This window comes from Populus alba, chromosome 6 (genome assembly GCF_005239225.2).
Source record: "Populus alba chromosome 6, ASM523922v2, whole genome shotgun sequence".
Lineage (NCBI taxonomy): Eukaryota > Viridiplantae > Streptophyta > Magnoliopsida > Malpighiales > Salicaceae > Populus > Populus alba.
In genome coordinates this window covers 21,429,282-21,455,494 of record NC_133289.1, presented here as the reverse complement: position 1 = coordinate 21,455,494, position 26,213 = coordinate 21,429,282, and the positions used below count along the sequence as shown (strand labels likewise).

General features: G+C 33.8%; 3 protein-coding genes across 9 annotated transcripts; 2 read left to right on the top strand and 1 right to left on the bottom strand.

The window, feature by feature from the left end:
- The first annotated feature begins 1,288 nt into the window (after positions 1 to 1,288).
- Positions 1,289 to 8,632, top strand: LOC118030668 (casein kinase 1-like protein HD16). Of its 6 annotated transcripts, XM_035034864.2 has the most exons (21): positions 1,289 to 1,887; positions 2,271 to 2,405; positions 2,493 to 2,566; positions 2,684 to 2,753; positions 2,871 to 2,926; positions 3,025 to 3,096; positions 3,565 to 3,659; positions 3,761 to 3,827; positions 3,950 to 4,079; positions 4,157 to 4,375; positions 4,490 to 4,632; positions 4,715 to 4,889; positions 5,079 to 5,169; positions 5,256 to 5,413; positions 5,507 to 5,695; positions 5,805 to 6,002; positions 6,091 to 6,181; positions 6,854 to 7,015; positions 7,100 to 7,148; positions 7,236 to 7,322; positions 7,616 to 8,632. In XM_035034864.2, the coding sequence occupies exons 1-16, from the start codon at positions 1,798 to 1,800 to the stop codon at positions 5,862 to 5,864; spliced, it is 1,824 nt and encodes a 607-aa protein (XP_034890755.1). In that variant the 5' UTR covers positions 1,289 to 1,797; the 3' UTR covers positions 5,865 to 6,002; positions 6,091 to 6,181; positions 6,854 to 7,015; positions 7,100 to 7,148; positions 7,236 to 7,322; positions 7,616 to 8,632. The 6 variants fall into 6 exon arrangements, with proteins under 6 accessions (XP_034890755.1, XP_034890756.1, XP_034890753.1 ...); XM_035034865.2 differs by lacking the exon at positions 6,091 to 6,181; XM_035034862.2 differs by having other exon boundaries at positions 5,805 to 6,181.
- Positions 8,633 to 13,867: 5,235 nt separating this feature from the next.
- Positions 13,868 to 18,700, top strand: LOC118030667 (NADP-dependent malic enzyme). Of its 2 annotated transcripts, none has more exons than XM_035034854.2 (19): positions 13,868 to 14,024; positions 14,410 to 14,558; positions 15,055 to 15,175; positions 15,267 to 15,493; positions 15,577 to 15,682; positions 15,806 to 15,871; positions 15,973 to 16,068; positions 16,166 to 16,237; positions 16,320 to 16,403; positions 16,491 to 16,589; positions 16,736 to 16,783; positions 16,873 to 16,926; positions 17,021 to 17,119; positions 17,207 to 17,296; positions 17,398 to 17,475; positions 17,625 to 17,699; positions 17,787 to 17,877; positions 18,187 to 18,315; positions 18,398 to 18,700. In XM_035034854.2, the coding sequence occupies exons 1-19, from the start codon at positions 14,001 to 14,003 to the stop codon at positions 18,484 to 18,486; spliced, it is 1,797 nt and encodes a 598-aa protein (XP_034890745.1). In that variant the 5' UTR covers positions 13,868 to 14,000; the 3' UTR covers positions 18,487 to 18,700. The 2 variants fall into 2 exon arrangements, with proteins under 2 accessions (XP_034890745.1, XP_034890746.1); XM_035034855.2 differs by lacking the exon at positions 13,868 to 14,024 and adding an exon at positions 14,088 to 14,303.
- Positions 18,701 to 19,688: 988 nt separating this feature from the next.
- Positions 19,689 to 24,383, bottom strand: LOC118030666 (uncharacterized). The gene is made up of 10 exons (XM_035034853.2): positions 24,096 to 24,383; positions 23,764 to 23,831; positions 23,582 to 23,659; positions 23,136 to 23,248; positions 22,965 to 23,036; positions 22,493 to 22,594; positions 21,844 to 22,399; positions 21,210 to 21,415; positions 20,800 to 20,963; positions 19,689 to 20,038 (listed from the first exon to the last, which is right to left on the bottom strand). Exons 1-10 carry the CDS (start codon positions 24,170 to 24,172, stop codon positions 19,903 to 19,905), a joined length of 1,572 nt encoding a protein of 523 aa, XP_034890744.1. The 5' UTR covers positions 24,173 to 24,383; the 3' UTR covers positions 19,689 to 19,902.
- Positions 24,384 to 26,213: the final 1,830 nt, after the last annotated feature.

Sequence of the window (26,213 nt, the reverse complement as noted above, 5' to 3'; positions counted from 1 at the left end):
TGAAATAATATTTTGCTCATTTAATTTACATTGAAAATACGACACCTTTCTAGCTTACTCATTTATTTTTTTATTGCAAATACGAGAGTAAATTTTGACGCCAAGAGGCAAACAAAAGGATGAGAAAATCTCATCCATATAAAAGAAAACAAGAAAAAAAAAAAACAACAAAGAGTTTTTAGCCACTGCAACCCAAACTAGAGTTTTACAAATAGGTGATTCATGGAGAGGAAGAGAAATGCGAGAGCGAAGGAGGAGATATAAAATTCTTCCATCACTTGATGTCGTGACTCGTGATTTTTTTTTTTTATTACAATAACTTATGATATTGATAGGTGATTAACTTACTGTAATAACTTATTATTTTAATATATTTTTAAATAAAATATCTCTTAAAAAAATAATAATTATTACAATACTAAATAAATCATAGTTCAATAACGTTGCTATCTCTTCCATTAGCTTTTTGAAAATGAGATGCGATTTAGTTTCTTTTGGATTTATATTTCTAAAAAGTTATTAAATTTATATTTTTAATGATTTTAATATATTGATATAAAAATAAAAAAATATTATTTTAATATATTTTTAAATAAAAAATAATTTCATGTTTTTTTTATTTATTCTTAATGTTACAAATTTATTTTTCCATCTGTTCATAAAAAAAATTTAAATGAAAAACATGTTTAATAAAATAACTTAAAGATAATTTTTTTTTTAAAAGAATGAATATGATATACTATAGTTTCATAAATTAAAAGTTAAAATTTTTGATTATATAGAAAAATTGACTCAATGTTATAATAAAAATTTGATTTAAGTGAAGAGTTATTTCTAGCATATATATATATATATATATATATAACTATTTATTAAATAAAAAATAATTTAAATTAATTCACAAAAAATACATCAAACATAATTTAAATAATCTAATCATATAAAAAATATGTTTAGAAATATTGTAGCACATGAGATACAGTTTAAAGTGTTTTTTGTTTAAAAATATATTAAATTTTTTTTTTATTTTTAAAAATTATTTTTAATATGAATATATTAAATAAAAATATTAAAAAATTAATTTTAATACAAAAATAATAATTTTAAATTTTAAAAAAACGAGTTTTGAACCTCATTTTGAAACAGCAAAGGAGACACATTCGAGTTTAAACTTTCATTCCCCCTCACGTGGTAAATAAAATATAATAATAAAAATAAAAATAAATTTCGAATTCCAAAAATAAAAAAACAAAATTCTAAAAAAACAAATATATAAAAAAATAAATCACATTAGCGTCTCTTACATCAAACACGCATATCACGATCTCTCCCAGTCCCTTCTGTGACAAATCCCTTCCTTTCCGTTTCCTTCCACAAATCTCCAAAATACAAAATTTCTCATCGAACCCCAATTTTCACTTTTATCTCTCTACAACCTTCTCTCTCTCTTTCGAATGATTCTAGAACCTTCATGAATCCCTCCTCCTCCACCACCACCACCAGCTTCATGGACCTCTGCCTTCACTGCCGTCCAACATTCGATGCCTGAACTGCGTAGCCGAACACGCAGAACTCTGAACTGCGTAGCCGAACACGCAGAATTCTGAACCCGGTTAAGCTCACTGTGCAGACTCGTAAAAGAAGAACCGCGGAGGTTAACAACAAGATAAAAAGAACGCGATCGTTGATGATAAGGAGAGAATTGTGAGATTACCTGATACGAAGCCGTCTAGAAAGGAAAAGCAAGACGAGGAAGCCTGGGTTTTGAGAAAAGACGAAGGGATTGCTAATAAGAAGATGGACGAGTATGATAGCGGCGGCGGACGGAGCGCCGACAAGGGAACGGGAGCGGAAGATGAAGGAAGCACTGCTCCTCTTCCCGAGAAGGTGAGTCTTAGTTGTGGTTTTCGTGAGAGATTGTGTTTGGATGTGAGAAACTGCGGAAAACTGAAAGAAAGTGCGAGAAAGTTTGTTTTTGTGTCGTGTTTTGCATGAAATCGGCTTAATGCATGTGAATTTAGTTCATGATATTTGAAAATTTTTGGATTTTTGCTGTTAATTTTTTTCATTTTGAAGCTATTATTGTTAGTTGCAGGAGGGGAAACTAACAAATTCAGTAAAATATATCTGATTTGTTTTTAAGCTCCATTTTTTTTTTGGGTTACTGAATTAACTAGTTGTGTGAGTTTAGCTTTGATAGAAATGGATTTTGGTATTGTGATTTTGTATATAGGCACCGTGTCTTATTATTTTGAGTCTTTTTGCCACAGGTCCAAGTTGGTGGCTCTCCAACGTACAAAATAGATAGAAAACTGGGTAAAGGAGGTTTTGGACAGGTTTATGTTGGTCGAAGAATTGGTCCCACTAATTTTTCAAATGAAAGGACTGGTCCTGGAGCCTTAGAGGTATGTGATTCTTGTATCTATTTTATAGCTGCTTGATAAAATGTGCTGGATTTTATGACTGTGATGGGGTTTGTGTGTAAATTGTAGGTAGCATTAAAATTTGAGCATAGAAGCAGCAAAGGATGTAATTATGGACCACCTTATGAGTGGCAAGTTTACAAGTGAGGATCCTACCGCTGCTTTTGTATTTTTGGTTTATTGTCTATGTATTACATTGGTAGGGAGGGGATGTATATGGGGAGTTATATCCTTTTATTTTATCTGTGCTGTGTGTACAGTGCACTTGGGGGCAGTCATGGTGTACCACGAGCTCATTACAAAGGAAGGCAGGGTGACTACTATGTTATGGTATCTGTTGTTTGATCCGTGTCCTCTTTTTTTACCTTCAGATTGGTAAGAATTAAGTTTCAGCCTCTGGGCAAATGTTTTAGAAGAATGTTTTAAAAAATGCTATATTTCTTGCAGGTTATGGATATGCTTGGACCTAGTCTATGGGATGTTTGGAATAACAACTCACACACGCAAGTGTTTTTCACTTGATAGTTTTCTTTTAGTTAACACAATAAGATCAGATATTTTCAATATATCCAATGTTTACTTCTTTTCTTTTCAATTTCAGGATGTCCATTGATATGGTTGCTTGCATTGCCATTGAAGCCATCTCTATACTCGAAAAGATGCATTCTAGAGGGTGAGACTTTTTTAAAAGCAATTCTGCTGCTAATTTTCTTTTTTATGTATAAAGACACAAATCTACTTTTTAGAAAGAAAGTCACTTTTGGTGATTTGATCAATGGATTTTGGATGTTGAGATCAATGTGATTGGTGTTAAAATTGTCTACCTAGATGGTCCTTGAGAGGGCATGTAGGTCTTCTATTCTCCATTTTTGTCTTATATACGTTGTTAATTTTTGCATATTTGATGGTAAGCAGGCATCTTGTGTCATGCACTTGCAGCCTTTGAGAATGTAATTATTGTGATAAGTAGAGCCACCGTTTTCTGTCCCCTTGTAATCACACTTTGTTTAGAACATTATTTGCAGCCAAACACACTGGGTGAACCAGTTGTAATGGGCAACTCTCAAACAGTACTTGCAGTACTCTACTGTTGCTCTCTATTTGAAGGGATTTTTCATAATATAGTTTCTTTTGTTGGCAGATATGTCCATGGGGATGTAAAACCTGAAAACTTTTTACTTGGTCCACGAGGAACTCCTGAAGAAAAAAAACTGTTTCTTGTTGACCTTGGATTAGGTAAGTTGTTGAATTTGCCAGTTTTTGATGTGGGACCCGATACTTTCTTGACAGATGATGGTGCCTAATGTGAAGTCATATTGTTGCCTATTTTCATACAGCAACTCGGTGGAGAGATAGTTCAACTGGTCTTCATGTTGAATATGATCAACGCCCAGATGTTTTTAGGTAAAATGAAATTGTGTAATTATTGAACATTATGCCAGCTTAGCATCATTATATTTGGGTATTCCTATACCCCATTGTTTTCCATTGCAACTCATTGGTGCTTGAATATTGTTGTGCTGCAGGGGAACTGTGCGATATGCCAGTGTTCATGCTCATCTTGGTAGAACTGGTAGCAGGAGAGATGATTTAGAATCTCTTGCCTACACTCTCATCTTTCTTCTCCGCGGTCGACTGCCTTGGCAAGGATATCAGGTTTGCAGATTATAATCTAATTTGTGCATGCTTATAGGACTAGTTCCTATTTCTTTCTAATGCAATGGTTTCTTTAGGGGGAAAATAAAGGGTTCCTTGTTTGCAAGAAGAAGATGGCGACTTCTCCAGAAGCTTTGTGCTGCTTCTGTCCTCAGCCTTTTAGACAGTTTGTTGAGCATGTTGTAAATCTGAAGTTTGATGAAGAGCCAAATTATGCAAAATATATCTCCCTTTTTGATGGAATTGTTGGTCCAAATCCAGATATAAGACCTATTAACACTGACGGTGCTCAGAAGGTATCTGTCTAAGTTTTTCTCATCTATATGTCATTTTTTATTTTGATCATTGAGACATACTTCGTTTCCCCATGTTGTGGAGGTTGTGTTAACCTGATGTTTTGTACTGTGAAGCTTATATATCAGGTTGGAAATAAGAGAGGGCGGCTAACAATGGAGGAAGAAGAAGATGAACAGCCAAAGAAAAAGGTCAGGATGGGGATGCCTGCAACACAGTGGATAAGTGTTTATAATGCTCGTCGGCCTATGAAACAAAGGTATGCACTGAAGAGTTATATACTGTGCTCTTCAAATTTGGTGACAAGGATTGAAGGCTAATGTTTTCATTTCCTGGTGTAGATATCACTATAACGTGGCTGATGTGAGGCTCTCCCAACACATAGAGAAGGGTAATGAAGATGGATTATTTATCAGCAGCGTGGCTTCTTGCACAAACCTATGGGCCTTAATTATGGATGCTGGCACTAATTTCAGTGCTCAAGTTTATGAGCTCTCTCCTTATTTTCTCCATAAGGTTGGTTTTGGCTCACGTATCCAAGGATAAATAACTATTATGGGTCTTCAATAATGAACATCACTGTTTGCTAACATGATTTCTACTGAATATCCGCATGCTATCTTTTGTTTTGATGTTGAAATGTTTAAACCTTTTAAACTCTTAACTCAGCAACTTACTCTTGCCTGGTATATATATTTTTTTAAGGAATGGATAATGGAACAGTGGGAGAAGAATTATTACATTAGTGCAATTGCAGGAGCTAATAATGGGAGTTCATTAGTTGTGATGTCTAAGGGTTAGTGTTGTATCTCCTTCAGAAGTAGTCAGTAAAACATTTTCTTATCGCGTCACTTAAAATTTTTGTTGCTTTATTTAATTCAGGTACTCAGTATTTACAGCAGTCTTATAAAGTAAGCGATTCTTTTCCCTTCAAGTGGATCAATAAGAAATGGAGAGAGGGTTTTTATGTCACAACTATGGCCACTGCTGGAAGTAGATGGGCGATAGTTATGTCTCGTGGCACAGGATTTTCAGACCAGGTCACTTTTGTGAATCTCTGATCAATGAAATGCCTCTGGGGCCAACAATTAAGTCTTATAACTTATACTTTCTTGTTTCTCTTCCAATTTTAGGTTGTGGAGCTGGATTTTCTATATCCCAGTGAAGGCATTCATCGTAGGTGGGATAGTGGTTACCGCATCACTTCAACTGCAGCAACGTGGGATCAAGCTGCCTTTGTTCTCAGTGTGCCAAGAAGAAAACCAGTAGATGAAACTCAAGAAACACTTCGAACTTCTGCTTTTCCCAGTACACACGTCAAGGTTTGTTGATCAGTTCCATGTTTCTCCTGTTTCTAAATGCCTTTGTTTTTTGTTCTCTTCCAACCACAAACTCTGCACATTTTATTTACTTTTTATTTATATTTTTCAGGAGAAATGGGCTACAAATCTTTATATTGCATCTGTTTGTTATGGTCGAACTGTCTCATGAATGACAGAAGTTTTGCTGGGGATGCTGTTGCTGTTATCATGACAGTTTAGATGACAGTTCTCACCACTTATGATCCTCCTTTGAGAAGCAAAGATCTGCTTAAGCCAAATTGACTCGTCATGGCATTTGGGAGTCAATGTATGCAAAACTCTACCTTAATGTAGCCATCACATAGCATCCATTAATACCTGTGCACTGACTTTCAATTGGGTTGAAATGCTTTTAGGGTGGCATCGATTTACCCATTCCTAAGAAGTTTGTATAGTTATGAACAGTAGTTGAAGGGGCGTTCACTGGCCGTGTCTTCATTATTGATGGTATTTTTGAAAGCTTGCTATTATGATTTTTCTTTGGGTTATGGTCATTTTCAGTCATTTAGTCTGTACTTATCTTATGCTTCTTCCATCTTTTCGGACTTGAAGATCCTAGTGATCTTTCACTTCTGTACTTCCAGGATGTCTGAATGACCTAAAAGATGGAGGATGTACTCCATTTGTATACTTTTCAACAACAGTCTGTACCCCTTTCTAATTATTAATGCTTTATGCTGTAATCTTATGCATACTTGTACCTCTTAAGACCAACTCGGTGCATGTGCTGCATTATTTGTCTGGCTATATTTGAGTGCAGTTGGTTGATTAAACATTAAAACACAACTGATTTTTTTCTCCCAAAGAAGATTCTTGTTCAACATTATCAGAGTGGCCTCCATAACTTCGGTTTTGGAAAGAGTACAGAGCTTATACCATTAAATTTTTGGGAAAGAGAGTTTGTCTATGTTCAGGTCTAGGTATTTGATATCTTTATTAAATATATATCCTTAAGGCAATACATGCCAATTTTCTGGCAGGTTAGTCCATTGCACTCATCCAGATTTTAAAAGCTGTTATCTGTATATCAGAGAGGTTTTTAGCTGCCAATTATTTGTTTGTCTATTTTTGTTCAAGTAACCTGACAATTTAGGTACCTAGATTTTGGTGTTTTATCAGGCATCCCAGGCTAAATTGTGAATATTTATGGTCAAGTTCTTCAAGGCAGGAAGCAAGCAAGACTACTACTTCTGTAAGAATTTGTGTTACTGAAAGATCAACTTATCTTTTTGCTTGTGGCTTCCTGGGATCATCAAATAGATGAGAAGTTCTTCAGACTTGGTATTTGCGTGCAACCTTTTATTTTATTGCTTGCTGATGATCCAGTATTTCATTTTGATCGACTGACCGACTTCTATTTTTCAGGAACTACTTTTGAGCATTCTTGACCAAGAATTCTAAGGACTTTGAACCTGTAATGTCTCATATATTATCTCTTGTTCCTTGGTATTTCATCTATCATATAGATTAAATAAGGAGACCCATCTTGTTTTATTGGCAGTGTGTACAAACTGAATGGACAGATGTTCTGTGTCTGATATGATTACTGAATGCTAGCGAGAAACAATGCCTCTTTTTCATGTCAATGGTAAGCTGCCCCTTTTGATTTTCCAGAAGAACAAACACCCATTATTTTTGTGACGACTTTCATCTCTGGTGGCACTTCTCTGGACACATTTGTGATCATACTTCTCTAACCTGGACTGTCAAGGTTTTAATTTCAACACTGACCTTGTATGGCTCTAAAGAATCTCCAGTAAAACATTCATGCAAATGAGTTCACATGTCCAATGTTTGAGAATTGAGTATAAATTATTTCCTCAGCTGATTTTGAGGGTGCTTTCAATTTTTTTTAAAAAAATTTTCTTGATTTTGTTGCAGGATAAAAGAATGGATGGGTTTTACTGTGAAGACGTGTTGGGAAACGAGTAGTGTTCTAATTAAAGAGCTTGATCACTACCTGGACCAGGGTTCTTCTGATGTGTGGTAATACGATTGAAATTAGCAAGTTTGCTTCTTCCTTGGACAGTTTGCACTATCAGTTGTACGTGGCTAACATAAAGCTGACATGGGTGATGTTAGATGACATATTACTATCGACCCCTTTGGTGGCTGCAAAATATGATGACAAAAATAAGCTAATAATTAAAACCTTCAATTTCCTGCTTGCATTCAAGAAATGGAAGGAAGGAAGATCCACAATAAACTGGCTCAGGCATGTTGGAATTGGATGGGTTAGAGTTGAAAATTCATTCTAGAAACCAGTAACCTTGATCTTCCTGGGACCATTCTCCATATAGAGTGATTGCTGGGCTCTTAGTATAATGAATAAGGAAATTTGATTTTATTGTTTCCATGGTTATCTTCATCTCTTCTTACCTGTTAACTGTAAACAGAATGCATGAGCCTCGGCAGTATTTGAGGTAACATGTGATGAAATTGTTGCCTTGAAGCATGTTCGCTGCTAGTGGCATGATTGGACTCCTGAAATTCACCTTGTTGTTTGCTTGCCAAGGCGGAGTAATGCAGTGCACAATAACCTGATTCAGGCATGCAAAGGGCAAATTTGCGGTGTGGCTGCTTCTTCTGCTTCGGTGTTGAGGTTAGTTAGAGTATTTTCCCAATGAAATTTCATCCAATCTTCCCAAGAAAATCTATCTGTTTAAGAAGGCTCATACAGAATGCAGTTGCTAGCATGTCAAGCATGATGGAGCGTCCAGTTTCTGGACAGGGTGCGCTTTGGATGCAATGTTTGGCAATCTTCCATTTTACATCGTTCATTTATATGACCTATTCATGTTTTATACTCGGTTTGAGCAATGCGCTGCCATGCATTAATTCAGATTTGTTTTTGGAATAGACGTGATATGAAATGCTGTTCTTCGTTGCTCGCAACCAGACACGAACTTTTCATTCAATGTTAATACATGCTTCTGATAATACTTGTGCAGGCTACAGTCGCAGTCACAAAATTTAGGCTCACGTTGGACACAAATGAAGAAAGATGGCCTTTTCTTAGTGCTGTGCATATGGACTCGTTATAATAGTTATTAGATCATAAGTCACGAATATAAACTTTTATTTCAACCGAATTTGTGGCCTTCCTCGAAACCTGCAATGCATCAAGCAACTTATGCAAAAGAAGTATTTCCAGGGATACTTGCAAAAAAAAAAAAAAAAAAAAAAACCTCTTATACTTTCATCTAGTGTTTTTTATTTTTCTCCATTGTTCAAAAAATTATACTTTTCTCCTCAAAACAGATGAAAATACATTTTTGCCCTTGTATATAATATATTTAAATTTACATATTTTCAACACAAATCTCGTTTTGCTTTTTTCCAAAATTAAATTTCTCTCTCGAAACACGATACCCTCACACACAAACACTAAATGTAAAGCAAGATCTTTGTTTTTTTTTTATATACTTAATGTCTTTGTATGAGTACCAAGAGTTAACAATGGAGGTAAGTTGTTTAAGGCGAATCTTGATTTAAAATGACGTGTGCTTATTTTATGTTAAATTAGTGGATAACGGTTAAAATATTGTAAGCATGCACTTAATACAAAAAAAAAAAAAAAGAATAATTTTTAATTGATACATACGTAATCCTAAGCTCTAAAAATCCTAAAAAATTGAATTCTGGCTTAATAATCAAGAAATTGAACTATTTTGTACTTATATTTTTGATATTTTTATACTAATTATGAATGTTAAAGCTTGAAATCATGAAAACCATCAAATTAGCTATCAATTACAAATTTACACTTGTAAAACTAGTTTTTATATTGTGATTCTTGGTCCAATTTCAAGCATAATTCATCTTTAATTTTTTTCATTTGTTTTAGCATTCAATTGATATCATTAACATCTCCTTCCTCTCTAGTGGTTAATTCTGTATCATTAATAGGTTTGCACTAATTAATGAATGAATTATTGTATGACTTGTTATCATATCTGAATTTTTTTTTTATTTCAGTTTTTAATATTCTAATAGCTACTTTTTTCACTTTTTATTAACTTGAACTTTATTTGTTTATTCCACAATGTTTAGCAATCTATTATAAACTCCAACGACAAGAGGTTTTTTTCGTTACTAGCAACAAGAAAGTGGTCAAAGGAAAGTGGTTTTTTTTTTGCAACTGTTCATGTTAATTGCACTGTTCAATGAATAGTGCAATTAACATGAACAGTGTATTACGTATACTGTTCATTGAAAAAATAGTGAACAATGCAGTTTTCTTGCACTGTTCACTTGCATGTGGGATTTTTTTTTTTACAGTGTGCTATTTTTTTAATATTTAAAAAAATAGTTTAGAGTAAATTTTATACCTTAATATTTTATCCAATTTTATTACATGCTAAAAATATTATTAAAACTATAGGTTTTGTATGTATTTCGTACGTAATGGAATTATAAATAGTTTCATGGAATAGTAAAAAAAATTTCACAAGCTTATCAATCATAAATTTGAAAAAAAAAAATTAATTCATTAATAAATTATTTTCCAGTTCATTTTCCATAATACAACCAAACACTGGAAAGTGTTTTCCAGTTCATTTTCCATAACACTACCAAACATCGGAAAATAATTTTCCGGAATTCACTTTCCCCGGAATTCACTTTCCAAAAGGAATTCACTTTCCTGCAAACAAACGGAGCATTAGTCACCTAAGAGCACATTGGTCAATAAAATCATTATTAAGCTAGATTTTGATTCTGATTATGAAAAGCTGACTGTAGAGAGATAATTGTTTGTTCAAGATTTTGGAAACATGGCTAGGATTGATGATAATTTAGGTATAATCATTGATTGGGTGCCTCCTAGTCCAAGCCCAGGAGCTTTCTTCTTAGCAACGATAGGTTATGATATTAACTCAACCTCTGGGAGGATACAAATGAATGGAAGGGTTTTTTTTTTTTTTTTTTTAAAAAATTAATTAGTTAGTTTTAGGTTTATTTTTTAAAAATCATTAATTTAAATTTTATTAACCTTAAAGTTATTAGGCTTATATGATCATTAACTTTATAGTCCGTGAGATTAGTTAAGGCACACATAAACTAACCCAGACATCCATATTAATTAAAAAAAAAATAAAAAAAATGAAGGGCTCTTTGTGTGAACACTAGAGTATAATACACCATGCCTAAATGGATAAAATCATTTAAGAAGAAATTTGATTTTAATTCAGATATAAACTAACCCGAAATACTTCATTTATTGAAAAGAAATATAAAGATTAGCCCAAAAAATAAAAATAAAAATAAAACAATCAGGTGTAATAAAAATAAAAACAAAAAAGTGCATTGGAAGGTTTGAATAGAATCATGGAGATTGGTCTTCAAGAATTCAAACCTTCTCGTTTCAGAATGGAGCCAACCACTGTTGACATGTTTGTCGCTTAAGAGATCATTGACTGAGCCAACAAGAACTTTGACAAACGATAATATTGGGAACCCTAATATAATGATACCAACTACGCACACGCGTGTGCCCAGTAAGAGATCACCAGCTTAAGAAGCTTCGAGATATGGCGATAGAGTGCGCCATGGAAACGGTTGACGCACTCTCCATCTCCCCCTCCACAAATTCAATTTTATACTATGCAATGGCCGGCAGTCTTGAAGAAGAATTTACTAAAAGTAAGATTAATGCCGTAAGAAAAATGACGTCAGAAAACGAAGACATTCATGGGAATTAAATGTCAAATGCAATGTAAATTAGGGCTTGAGTTGTCAATGGCAGCAAGAAGCTAAATTATGATCCAAGTCAAACCAGCAATATGATATTGGATCATAACGACCAGGTCTAAACCAGACGGGGTTGAAATTGGCATTCAAAGAGCTTGGCCTCGCAAAGTCATGCCAACCCTCCATCCCTGCTCTGTTCTACGGCCATGGATTCACACACAAATGTGAAAATCTGACTTTCATTTACCTTTTAGATTTGACAACGAATTCCTTCATCGACAATACCTGTAACCAAATCACCTTTTGAAGCAGGGAAGGAGACGAGGAAACACCCTCAAGGAAATGACAGTGACAATTGGACGCAACGGAGATGATGACAAAGGCAGGATTTTTGGTTGATGCCGGCTGCCAAACGAGAGGGAAAAAAAGGTGTTCAATTGGAAAGATAAAACTAAAAATATAAAATAAATAGGTCTTAATATATTTCTTAGGCGGATTTTTATTATTTTAAAATGGAAAATATTAAAAAAATATATGTTTTTCAATCTCAATTGTCTGTTCTGTTTCAAAACATCTAATCTTACACACAAACATAATGCGTAGACTACTACTCATGCTCTCATCATCGATTGAAAAATAATACTCATTGAACTATAGACTAGAATTAAAGAAGGTGGGATGGGGGGGGGGTTTCCATGGACGACACTCAATATTTGAATTAAGCTTGCATGCCTTTGTTGAATTGACAATAGTAACATATACATTGTGCATGCATCTCATATTCAAGTTTATTTTGTGCTTGAGAGGGTTGTTGCGATTATTTTTTAAAATATTTTTCACTTAAAAATATATTCAAAATAATATGTTTTTTTTTTTTTTTTTTAAAAAAATTATTTTTGACATCAGCACATCAAAATGATTTAAAAACATCAAAAAATATTAATTTAAAGTAAAGAAAAAATAAGATATTTTTAATTTTTTTTAAAAAAAATTTTAAACACAAAAACAAATAAAGAAAAAAGATAAAAAAACTGCTTACTATCAATCGCAACTGAATTTAAGAAATAAGAATACAACATTCTTAAAAGAAACCATTATACAAAAAATCTAATTCACAGTTTTATCATTGAATAACTCTATTCTAATAGTTTTTTTTTTCCTTCAAATGAAGAATTACAAAATAAATTCTAAAAATAAAAAAAAAATTATTTTAAAAATAGTCTCTATTGCACTTACAGACATACCCAAAATATATATTTGAGACATGTTTTGAATATAATAAGGTATTGTTTGTTATTATGGTTGCGGTTAAACCACCCGTAGCAACAAATATTATTGTTTGATAATGCTTCTATCGTAACTTTATATTGGTGGGTCCCACCATTAATTATGGCGCATCCACATGTTACAAGAAGCAGCTCGTTGCTGCTTCTTATGATGAGAAAACCCATGAACAATAGAGCATGGCTCCATTGTTCCGGCCGGACTAGTCCAATTCAACACTAAAAAGGCATTGAAACAAGTCTGACCTAATAAAATAAAATATTTTTTTTATTTTTAATTGTGTTTTATTTATAAAACTAATTTTAAACATTATTCAATGACTATATCAATTAGACGGAAATTGCTTGATGATGCCGCATTTACAGAAATTGATCGTAATCTCAATTCTTGTTCCTGATTATATTTTACTTGATGTTGTTGTGCTCTTAAGAAATTTGTGAAAATTATAGTCCTTATTGGATGTATTTCATACGTTATGGAATTGTAAATAGTTTAATGGAACAATAAAAAATATTTTATATAAAATATTATTTATTTCATGATGTAATAGCAATAGTTAAATCTACAATATTTAAATTTAAAACCATTAATATTAATATATATATTTTAAAATTATTTAATAACCTCAATTTAAAAAGCATTCTTAACCAAACACATTAAACTATTTTTTTGTTCAACCTCATTTATAACTACAGTTTTTAACCAAACATTTGTTTTTTCAAACCAACCTCAATTAAAAGTATTTCTTATAAAATAACTTTTTTTAAACCACAACTACAACAACTACTGTAATACTAAACACATTAAATCTATATTCATCTGCATGACAAAGTCTCAGATGTTTATGGATCTCTAATAATTGAGCCAGATTATAATGATTCGGAAAAATTAAAAAAAAAATTAGTTGATATAAAGATATATTATTTAGATTGTTAGGAGGAAATTTAGTTTTGATTGAAGTACTAAATTTTATAACACTCTTAACATAAAATTAAAAAATAATTTTATATAAATGCATTGAAAAACATCTAATAAAAATATTAGTTTAGTATTTTCTCACATAAAAAATATTTTGGTAAAAGCATTCACATTTCACACCATATCACCAAAGCTATGATAAAAAAGTAAGTAATTTAGCATGGTCTTAAAATCAATAGGGCCCTGCACCTTCCATTTACGCCATCCTCTGTCTCCCTTACGCGTGATCACGAATCAATACTCTCTCTCTCTCCACCAAAAAAGCGTGGAAACTATATAACCTCTGTGTCTGTTCCTCGCACGTTCCTGCAGAATGATTTCAAGGCAGACTTTTCTGGTACCATACTACCATGCAATATTATTTACTTATTTAGCTAAGAATTCCACAAGCCCACCACCACTCGAGTATTGTATGTTCACACTCACTAAACTTTTCAATCAAGACAGCCTTGATAAAAAAAAAAACATAAAAAATGGTTTCAAAATCATCCCAACCACGTATGTAGTCCACGTTCTTCTTTATGACATGGAAACCAACCGTAATTATTTTCAACTTTCATTAAAAAAAAAAATTAGGAAAGCGTAGAAATTTATGGGCTTTAGGTGGCTATAAAAGGTGGGCTTTGTTTCTTCCTTTGCAAAACAATCAAGGGTTCTGTTCCGTGTTGTGGGATTTTGTTTGTTGTGTTGTGTTTGGCTTCTCAGCTTCTTGTTACTTGCAGAGAGCAGTGGTTCTTGGTTGTGGAGGAGAAAGAAAGGTTTGGGCTTTATTAGAGAGAAGAACAATGATGAACGGAGTGGAGAAAACGAATGGAGAAGATCTTGCCACGGAGGAACAGCTTATCACTCCATGGACTGTCTCTGTTGCTAGGTGAGAGAAATGATATTTTCAGTTTTTGAATTTTTTTTTTGGTTATTCTTGTCTTATTCTTTATGGCTGGCTGGCCCATGTTGATTTTAGATGCTGCATTGTGGAGTTTTCATCTAAAGTTTTAATTTTTATGCCCTAAAAAATGTTTGCAATTTTGCTCAATTTGATTTTTAATTGTTGCTCAAGTTGTGAATTCCTGGTTATTTTTACTGGATCTTATTTTTTTTTATTGTTTTTATTCATCGAAGGATTTATTGGTTCTATAGGAAGTGATACCAGTGGTTTATTTAGTAAAACATGCATCCAGTAAGTTTGGTTCGTGTTCTTCTGTTGATTAACATTTGGTCCAAAACAAGAAAACTATTCTTTTCTTAAGGCCTTGAATAGTTTGACTTGAGAAACCCTTGATTGTTGGTTTTGCTGATTATTACATATAAAATTTGCAGAATTTAAGTTTTTGATTCACTCAAAAGTATTGTTTTTTGTTATGTTACAGTGGATATACTTTGTTGAGGGATCCACGCCACAACAAAGGGCTTGCCTTTACTGAGAATGAAAGGGATGCACATTACTTGCGTGGCCTTTTGCCTCCATCACTCATGACCCAGGAACTCCAGGTTATCTTAAATGACTTTCTTCAAGTTTAAATTCCAATATCAAAATTTCTGTCTCCCAAGCTTAATCAGGCCACAAAATTTTGATTATTAGGAGAAAAAGTTGATGCACAACCTACGCCAGTATGAAGTTCCTCTTCAACGATACATGGCCATGATGGATCTCCAGGAGAGGAATGAAAGGTTGTTTTACAAGCTTTTGATCGATAATGTGGAGGAACTTTTGCCAGTTGTGTACACTCCTACAGTTGGTGAGGCTTGTCAAAAATATGGGAGCATTTTCAGACGCCCTCAGGGTCTTTACATCAGTTTGAAAGAGAAGTAGGACCATCCGAATGTGATTGCTTTTTAATTTCATGTCCTAGTTGCTTAGTTTTCTAGTATTTACAAAATGAAACTTTTAGGGGCAAGATTCTTGAAGTGTTGAAGAATTGGCCGGAGAGTAATATCCAAGTTATTGTTGTTACTGATGGTGAGCGCATCTTGGGGCTTGGGGATCTTGGTTGCCAGGTACTGATGCTTGCAAATTCACATATAAATTATAAGTTGTTAGTTGGATGAGCAGGCCACTCCTTATCTCTCAACAGATGGATCATTGTTAATTTATTTCATGTAATTGTTTTGCTTTTTTAGGGAATGGGGATTCCAGTAGGAAAACTCTCTCTGTATACAGCACTAGGAGGATTACGTCCCTCTGCCGTAAGCTTTGACATACCTCCATTACCGTCTTACTGAAGCTAGGAATACACCCCTTGTTTTTATAGTTACTAAAACCTTGCCCCTGTATTCAATATATGCAGTGCTTGCCTGTAACAATTGATGTTGGCACAAACAATGAGAAGTTATTGAATGATGAGTTCTACATTGGGCTTAGACAGAGGAGGGCAACTGGACAGGTATAGTAACTTGACTTTCTTCCCTTTCCAATTGACTAATACCTTTTTTTTCATGCTGAGTCTGAAGATTTGTGTTCTGCTATCTGCTGTGGTTTAGGAATATGCAGAGCTTCTAGAAGAGTTCATGACTGCAGTTAAGAAGAACTATGGGGAAAAGGTCCTTGTACAGGTAAACCATCAAACATTGCTTAATGTCAGAGTTTTCAGTACTTAACTCTGCTCTCTGAATATTATGAATTTCCCTTTTTTAGTTCGAAGATTTTGCAAATCACAATGCATTTGAGCTACTGGAAAAATACAGCCCAACTCATCTCGTCTTCAATGATGACATACAGGTAACATGTTACTAAAGTTTGCTTGTTAGGAATTTGTTTGTTCTTCAATGGTATTTCTCTAATTGCAAATGATTTCATTTATTGCAGGGCACTGCATCTGTGGTGTTGGCAGGGCTTCTTGCAGCTCTGAAATTGGTTGGTGGAGCCTTGGCGGACCATAGATTCTTATTCCTGGGTGCAGGAGAGGTTAGGAACCGAAGCTTTCTTTTTGTTTGTACTTATCAGTCTCTTGCATAATGGTTGTGACTGTTTATGCAGGCATTTCTTTGTTCATTTATACATTAGTTTTTGTTCATTTGATTCTTACTTCTTATTTCTTTTGGGTTTTGCAGGCTGGAACCGGTATAGCTGAGCTTATCGCTCTTGAGATATCAAAACAGGTATCAATCTACTGCTTATCTGGTTAATATTTTTATTATTCACTTCTATTTGCTAACCCTTATGGCCAATTCCATGCTATTTTCTTCAGACTAAAGCTCCACTTGAAGAGACCCGCAAAAAGATTTGGCTTGTGGACTCTAAGGTAGTGAAAATGTGGTCAAAGTCCTCAAATTTTGTTGCACATTTCACTTTGGATCCTTTTCCATACACTAACATTTGGTCTGAGTATGCTCCAGGGACTGATTGTTAGCTCACGTAGGGAGTCACTTCAACACTTCAAGAAACCTTGGGCTCATGACCATGAGCCTGTCAAAGGGCTCTTAGATGCTGTTAAGGTGTGACACTTTTCTTATGTGAATTCATATTATGTGCTCCCTTTGAATCATTTTCCTGATATCTTACCGGACTTGCTGATCTATTAGGCAATCAAGCCAACAGTTTTGATAGGATCATCTGGAGTTGGGAAAACATTTACAAAGGAGGTGGTTGAGGCCATGGCATCAATTAACGAGGTTCTTTCTCTTGCTCTCTCTCTCTCTCTCTCTCTTACACACACACACGTCCATCTATCTTGTCAAGTTATCTGACCTTAGTCTAAATTATTGCTACTCAGAAACCGCTAATTCTTGCTCTCTCCAATCCTACCTCACAATCTGAATGTACGGCTGAAGAAGCTTATACATGGAGCAAGGTAGAATACCATCTCTGCTTTTTCCCCAAATATTGTTTCATCAGATTTAACTCACCTCACGCATGTGTGATTGGTACTGTATAGAGAAAATAGTGAAACTCGTTTAATTTTAGCACCATCTTGATTATTGTATGTTTTCCAACTTGCAGGGTCGTGCAATCTTTGCTAGCGGAAGCCCATTTGACCCTGTTGAATATAACAGAAAAGTTTTTGTACCTGGCCAGGTTTTAACCTTACCTATTGTTACTGGAAATCATTCTGTTTACCAGAAATTTACTATAATTAGTGGCTTACATCTTCAAATTATCCAGGCAAACAATGCTTATATATTCCCTGGATTTGGGTTGGGATTGATCATGTCCGGTGCAATTCGCGTGCACGATGACATGCTTTTGGCTGCCTGTAAGTAGTCCGGACTGTTGAGTTATATCTTATATTCATATATACCACCACAGTAAATTCTATCTGCTCTAAGGATCGATTTGAATGCTGGCAATTTCGTTGAACTGCTTGAAGTGTCGAGAAGCTATGATGATGACGATTTCTGTCTAGAATAAATGCATACACATTTGGACACCGAGCCTAAAACAACCACCCCATCCCCCACCTTTGTACAAAAAGTAGATTTTTTGTGCTTTCTCAACTCTGTAAGAACTAATGAACAAGGCCAGGTCCATCAAGGTTTGACATTTCCAATTCTTTTTGCAACAGCTGAAGCTTTGGCTGCGCAAGTAAAACAAGAAAATTTTGACAAGGGGCTGATTTACCCACCATTTTCCAACATTCGAAACATATCAGCCAACATCGCAGCTAAGGTTGCTGCTAAAGCGTATGAACTCGGTAAGCTTCTTTCTGGTTATCAAGCTCTCTCATACTTGCACTGTCCTGCATTACTAATCAGGCTTACATAACTGCTTTATAGGTCTGGCATCTCGTCTCCCTCGTCCTAAAGACCTTGTCAAGTATGCAGAGAGCTGCATGTACAGCCCAATCTACCGAAGCTATCGTTAAACCTGGAGAGGAATTATGCATTTTGCAAGCAGCAATTTGCTCGGAGCCACTTTCAATCTGTATTTCATGTTTCTTTTACATTAATAAATCTCAAAGCGGAAAGAGTTCCCTGCTCTGGCTGTAATTTTGAGATAATCCTATTTGTTTAGGCTAGTTATGCTATTTATTGCAATTGTGCCGAATAAAAATAATTTTATTATTCTTTGGATTTTAACATCATTAGTTTTCATTTTTTTAAGCTCTTTCAGAGTTTATAAATTGAAGTTCACATTTTTTGTGCCAATTTTTGAAGTTTATTTTATTTTATTTAGGATATGATGTAGTGAATAAATTGGGATACCATGAAAAAACGAGATAACAAAAGTAATATTTTTTTCTAAGAAGAATTACATCAATATTGGGATATATATATATATATATATATATATATAAATGTTTAAAATGGCAGATTATTATTTAGGTATAAGTAAATAAATAAAAAATAGAAGTGGTTTTATAGATAAATATAAAGATATTATGACCTTGTAGTGCAATGGCTTCATTTTTAAAATTAATTTTCATTTAATTCTGTAATAATTAAAATAAATATTTATAAAAGTTTTTAGAAGAAGATGCATTTCTCTTCTTATTTATGCATTTATTTTTTGACGAACATGTTTTTTATATCAAAATAATTAAAATAAATATTTATAAGGATTTTAATAATTTAAATTCAGGAGGAAAAAAATTCCTTTTCCCTTTTCATTTATTTATTTTATTTTGGTGAAGAAATAATTTTTTTTATTAGTTACATGTTTTTTTTAAATAAAAAATTTTCACGTTTCAAACAAAATACAAAATATCATGTCTTGATATTCTCACGTGTCTATGTAAAAAAGTTGGTTAATAAAAAACATATAAAAATATCAATGACAAGTAATTAAAAAAATATATTTTATTCTCAATTGAATATTTGCAATTTTAAAAAAAAAATTGTTTGCATATATTACACTCGTATAATTATATTCTAAAAATAATTGAAAAAATTACCTTAAAAAAGTCAAAAAAATATTTTAAAAGCAGGACATAATTAAATGTATTTTAAAATATCATTGTAACGATTAATTTAAAGAGGAATAGTTTTGAAATAAAAACAAAATTAAAAATCAAGAAGGAAAAGTGAAGGGCCAAGTGGATGAAGCTTATGTGAAAAGCCATCTTGATTTAAGATCAAAGCCAATTATAACCTGGCACATGCTTTATTCTTCCAGATCAGATGCTTTTATTGCTGGCCGGTCTATAAGGTTACTCTGTTATCACCAAGTAAAATGAATGGTGAAATACGCTTTTGAGGAAAGGGACTCATCCTATATACATAGAAAGCTCATTACATGCTCTTATGAACAGAAATCTAAGACAGCGGTTCAAAATCTGGTCCTACCGTGTATCATCAGCAACCTGGGAACTCCGTATTCCCCAAAACGATTGAGGCTTCAACTTCTTCTTCGTGGCAGTAAAAAGCCATCCCATTTGGGTTTCACAGGACACACATTCTGCGATTGTCCAAGCATACCTGCAATATTTGCCATATTATCCACCCATTCAAATAATCATGACCAGTTCCTCGAATTAACAACAGTACACGCCATGTATAATTTAAATTAACAACAGTAATCGGCAGAAACAGCAGCCTGAACAAACGAGATTTAGGAAACCATGTAACAGTGCACCACAAACAGCAACTTCACTCGAGTTATCTTTGCTCACTCATGGCCACCATGCTAGTATTCTCATCACTAATGGTTAACTCCCAAAAACAATATAAACCATTGAAACTAAAAGAAAAGAAGCAATTAACATGCAATTACAGAAGGAGCTTTGATATATAGTCATGGAATGTTTCTCAAACTCCAAAGAAAATTAACAGCCCGCAACATACTTTTTTTTCCTGAATAAGTGCAGGCCCCTAACTAGTGCCCATTGCCTCAAACACCACTCTCTACTCCTAGTGATAAGTAGGGGGGGGGGGGGGAAGCAAACATAGAAACATAAATAATAGAATACATGAACTCAGATGTCAGCTGCATCAGCCTAGTACTAAGGAACTTGTCTGGCTGACTGCTAGCCAGATTATTATACATAATACATGCAGGTATGAAAGTATCGTCATTTTACTTCAATTACATTGATCCCCTATCCAGGTAACTAAAGACCGGAGGGTCCAAGGACATAAGCGTTATTTATAGTATAAAGGTCATCAGACAATTGAAAGAAAATAACACAATGGCTTATTTAAGAAAATTAAAATGTCAGGGATAGAATCTGAGTCCATACCCAGGAAACCAGCTGTATTCCACTGTGGCTCGCCCTATGAGTGCTAACCCATTAGCTTTCTGGAGTGTCATTATCTCATGCACATAACCATGTGAATTGACATAAGCACCAAGAGGACCTTCAGTAGACATCACCAACATATCACTCCGCTGAGCGATTACAGTCTGGATGGACAAAAGGAAAGAAATGAAAAATTAATATCTGGGTATGAACAGAACAACATGCTTTAGCTTATTTTAGCAGGACAGAGTTCGTTATGTCTTTAGGTTCATAGCTAACCAAAAAATTTCTGAGGAAAAAAAAAATACATGCTGGTGTCAAAGTGTGTTCATAGCCAGCAGGCAAGAGGAGAAGTATGTCATACGTATACCCATGGTGAGATATTTGAGGATTCAATACCCACATATTACCTTACAAGTTTTACATCGAACAAGGTCAAAACTTTCAAGTAAACCAATTTCCCGGCGCAGTCTATATGAAATGCCATCAATCTCCAGAAGCTCCTGCCTGGTCTCTTCAGAAACAGGAATTTTACTGGCAATATAAAATGACAAAAGGTCAGGCTTTCTCACAAGACCATCCATGCTTGGTGCCCCAACTATTTGTTTCCACATATCTGCAAAATGTTTGAAGCAAGGCTATCGATTATGTTCTTTCATTCCTTTCTTCCTTTTTTAGTGGAAAATATAACTATAATACTAAAAATTAAGAATGTAAAACCAAAAGTAAAATTTTCATTCTTTTCTGACAAAATAAATTATCCAGATCCTAACCTTTACTGGATTCTCTTTAAAAGATCTTAATCACATCTCCTTTCAAACCACATGTAACATAATTCAAAGAATCTTACCATGAAGCCTAGCAATTTCCATAAATGCAGAATTTGAAAACAAAATTAGTTATAAATTTGACAACTTTCACATTATTTTCTACCTTTTGCTTGGCAAAGCTAAATGATGATGGCAACTACTAAAAACCGCAAACTAAGATGTATGTGCAAGTAAGCTTGTGCAGAGCTTAAAATGCAAGTTCGCAACCAATTACCTGCTGCTCTTTCAGCAAGACAATAGGAGTCATACATACGGTATACCCAGTGGGGCCAGAAGGCTCTTGGAACCCTGTGAAAGTGGTTTAAGTCAGTATTTTTCCAACACCTCTTTGACCCTTCCCCTTTCCTTGCCAAATCAGAACTATTCCCAATCTCTAAGGTAGTATTATCAGCATTTTTTCCAGTGTCCGAGTACAATGGCCCTTTTGACTCACTTAGGTGAGATCTTGTAGATCTCATTTCTGTCCGACTCATGAACCTGTCATCATCGCTGCTGGTTGATTCATCCATCACATCATAACCATAACAGGAATCGAGTGCAGATTGGTGAGTTCTCATGCCTGCTGATGAGAGCGCACTCTCGAAGCTGTCATCCCAATTTGCCTCTGAATCATTGTCGCTATGCCCATATCCAAGTGATGAAGAATTTGAAGGCAGCACACGTGAGAGCCTATGACTGCGCAGATTATTTAATGGTGCCAATTTTCCAAAAGCATCCTTGGGTGTCCTTAACGGAGTATCTTCCTGGATGATTTGAACCTCTCCACAGGGCTAAGCAGATGAAAATTCCAAATCAAATCAGCCGTCAATTAAAGAAGTACCAAAAGATGAGGGAATAATGCTGTAACATAAATTTACTCTCACCATTCCTTCCACATCAATCCAACGATGTTTTAGATGAAACCGCTGCTGGCCACGAGTAACTACATTCAGTGATCCATCCTCTAATCGCCGGTATTGTCGAATCTGTAAGGTTATATGTACCAAGTTACATATGCCAATCCACACAACTGACATAAAAAATAAGAAGGGCAGTTTACCAATTTTAATAGTTAATAACAGATCAAATATGCAGTGAGTACCATCTCCCTTCTCACATAAAACCCCTGTCCCTAATCAGCTGTGTTGCTTTAAAATGCATAACAAGGTACAGTTACAAACAAATTGATGCCTTTAACTACAGAATTGCTATAAAAAACATCAAAATTTCAAATAAATTTCAGCAACACCACAGAATTGGCACAAACATATACAACCATACACAAATAAACTTTACATCCTCCTCCATTGTTAGAAAGAAAAATAAAATATGGCTGATATCACACAGTAATCATACCTCTGCAGTTGTCCCAACAGTTGCAAACATTAATTGTCTGTCATCAGAATCAGAACCTCTGTATGCACGAACCTGAGCCAAGTTTTGAATGTTTTCTAAGAAAAGATTTAGAGAAAGACATCCCATAAACAGAAAAGGCAAAGGAAAAGCATCTAGAAAATGTTCACTTACCACACCTACAATATAAGGATTATCAACTTGAACCAATGCCCTCTCAACAGCAGAAATGAAATTGGGTTGAACAACTCTCAAAGGAAGTGTAGCCTCTGGGAAAAGAACAACTCCTAACAAATATCAAGCAGCATTGTTTTTTAAACACACACAAAACATCACTGTTCCTAGCTATCTGATAAGGTCATCAGGCCTCAAAACTTGCAAGTCTATAGGCTACTCGGTAGAAATGACTTCAAAGCTTCTTTTCATGTCTCTTGGGAAAATTTAAAATGTAGCATTAACTACACACTGACTAACTGTTTGAGCATGCAGCATGATGAATATGCTTACTCAGATCAGAAAAACGATATAACTAAGGAACTTTCTTGGTATAACCGACCACCATTTTTTCCTTCAAACATTCACAAACAGCAATCGAGGCAGGCATAGGACATAACAAGTACCTTCAAGATAGAACAATGGAAGGTTCAAAACGGCACCTCCATCCAAAAAAGCCAGTCTATGATGAGTGTCTTCAACCTCTGCCACACACAAGCAATATGGTAATTCCCAAGTTCGAAAAAAATACACTGAAAACAAAAACCAAAATAGGAACAACAAAATGCTTCGAGACGCCAGCGCCTACCGCCAAGATAAGTATGCAGTGAAGCTAAACAAGGGTTGAAGGTGAAATCATCAGATGAACCAGCACCACTACATGAAGTGGTAGAAGCAATCAAAACAAAAACAATATTCAATTTCACCATTACAAAAATCAAACATCCAAATTAATCATTAAATTATTATTATTATTATTATTTACTAGGTAACGAAAACACAATTATTCGTTTTAATTAACAATGCTTAACTAAAAAGAAACCCTAATCCCCAAATTATAGAACGCGGACGGATTGATTTACAAAAAACGATGTTTCTGTTCAACTGCTAAAATCTATGATTGCTAAGGTGATGGATTACGTGGAATCACGACCATCGACGAATTCAAGCTCTTGAATCCGGCGCCTCTCTGCCTCTAAAATTCTAACGTCGTCCATTTCCGTTCTCTCGATGTCTCCCTTTTTGTTTTCTTGCTACTGCTTTCTGTTAGTGGTGTTTTGTGTGAGAAAGAAGCACTAGGATTTTAATTTTTATTATTTTTTGGTCGTTTATTATGTACCCGCCATCACAAATTGCAACAGGCAAGTTCCAGAAGAATGTGCAGTGCAGTACTGCTCTCTGCCTCTCTGTCTTTCTAAGCACGATCGGCTTTGCCATGTCATCATTTTGTCTGGACTCTAACTGTGTTTAAATTCTGGGCCGATAGCAACCATTTTGGACCCAAGCATTGTTATTCGTATGCCTCCGAGTTATCGCCCCGCCAACTCTTAATACTACTACCCATTTGTTTTATAAAAAATAATTTTTAAATTCTTTTTTGTATTTGCTTATTATTTAAAAAGCTAATCAATAAAAAATACTTTCTATTAAAAAAAAATTAAGTTGATTTTCAAAAAAATATTTTCTTTTTATTTTTGATGGAAAATACTTTTCTAGAAGTTGTGAAAAATTTAAAAATATCATGTTATTAGTTAATTATATTAAATTTGATTTTCAAACTTTTAATTGTTATATATATTGTGTAAGAATTTTTTTTTTTTTTTATCAATTTTCATCCCTTAAAATTTGATTTAATTTGATTTTTATATCAACTTTGATCTTTATTATGATAATTATTATTTTTTTTTTCTTATTATTTTTTTAATTAAAATTTTTTATCTATGAGATTCGATCTTTATTTTTATTGTTATTTATTTTATTTAAAATAATTTATAAAATTATATACTTTTTAATTTTATTATTTTTAGCTCTATTATTTTAATTATTATTTATTTTATTTGAGATAACTTTTCTTCTAGGTATTAATAATTTATCGTTACTTATAACAAGTTCATAAGCGATTGACGAGTCTTCATCACCGGTTCCGTTTTCCAGGTTTATTACCAAGAAAATGTTTCTATGTGTGTGTGTGTATAAAATAAAATCTGATCCAGCTCAATGGATAGAGTTTTGGGGGAAGTTTGCCATCCCTAAAAGCAGCAGCACTCGTAGATTGCAACTCTCATACTTTGGCAGAGACGGGCAGAATCGATGCTTCGACCAGAATTTATGTTACCTTTTGGAGAGTCCAACATTCCCACAATTATTGGTTACTGAAAAAGAGAATCAATTTATGGTTTTATAGTACTGTGTGTTGAAACTCGTCCATTCGTGTTTGAATTGTGAAAGATATATCTTATTTTGTTTGAAAACAAATAAAATTGTTGATTTATATACACAAAGTATAATTTAAAGAGAAAGGAGACAGAGATTGTCCCATGCATATTATGTACTTAACTAATACTGAATGATAGCATGATAATAAAAGGTAAAAAGATCAAAGACCAATTGTACATATTTTTTTACTAATTAATTATAGTTTTGAAACTTGACCAGCTCGACGGGTTGATTGAAAACAGGCTGATTTGAGATTGAAATCGGGTTGGATTATAAAAAACAAAGAAAGAAAAACCTAGTGTGACTTGGTTGATTCAGCAAGACCAGGTAAAAAATCCTGTTGCAACCTGTTGATTTTTTTTTTTATTAAAACAATATCTTTTAATTAAAAAAAATTGACCCGGACAACCCAGTCAAAACCCAGAATCTGAGTCTTAAATCAGACCGAACCTAAAAAATTATAAAATTAATTATACAAAATACATCTACAAATTCACAAAAATGAAGATTAACCATAAAACTAAAGATCATTGACAGTTGCACATGCGAATTATTAATTATAAAAGTTATTCGTTGTCTAAATAGAAAATTGGCTTAGATATTAAGATATTTTTTTTTCTACTTTTCCTTCTCCTCCTCTTGCCCCAGCTTCGTCTTCATTTTAAATTTATAATAAATATTTATTTTTATATTATTTTAATTATTTTTCTACTTCTATTCAATATTTTGTTTTTAAAATATTAATGACAGAGTTATCGTTAAAACAACTCCGTAAATATATTCTAGAGAGAGTTAAAAACACACTGACAAGATTACAGACGG

What these genes read in the sequence shown, in the direction of transcription:
- LOC118030667 (XM_035034854.2), top strand. Translation starts at nt 14,001, where the DNA reads ATGATTTCAAGGCAGACTTTTCTG. An exon ending in TCATGACCCAGGAACTCCAG is followed by an intron (nt 15,176 to 15,266) that starts GTTATCTTAAAT and finishes TTTGATTATTAG; the next exon opens with GAGAAAAAGTTGATGCACAA. An exon ending in AAGCTTATACATGGAGCAAG is followed by an intron (nt 17,476 to 17,624) that starts GTAGAATACCAT and finishes TCCAACTTGCAG; the next exon opens with GGTCGTGCAATCTTTGCTAG.
- LOC118030666 (XM_035034853.2), bottom strand. Translation starts at nt 24,172, where the DNA reads ATGGACGACGTTAGAATTTTAGAGGCAGAGAGGCGCCGGATTCAAGAG. An exon ending in GTCGATGGTCGTGATTCCAC is followed by an intron (nt 23,832 to 24,095) that starts GTAATCCATCAC and finishes CACTTCATGTAG; the next exon opens with TGGTGCTGGTTCATCTGATG. An exon ending in GGATTGATGTGGAAGGAATG is followed by an intron (nt 22,400 to 22,492) that starts GTGAGAGTAAAT and finishes TCATCTGCTTAG; the next exon opens with CCCTGTGGAGAGGTTCAAAT.
- LOC118030668 (XM_035034865.2), top strand. Translation starts at nt 1,798, where the DNA reads ATGGACGAGTATGATAGCGGCGGCGGACGGAGCGCCGACAAGGGAACG. An exon ending in CAACGCCCAGATGTTTTTAG is followed by an intron (nt 3,828 to 3,949) that starts GTAAAATGAAAT and finishes GTTGTGCTGCAG; the next exon opens with GGGAACTGTGCGATATGCCA. An exon ending in ATTAGTTGTGATGTCTAAGG is followed by an intron (nt 5,170 to 5,255) that starts GTTAGTGTTGTA and finishes TATTTAATTCAG; the next exon opens with GTACTCAGTATTTACAGCAG.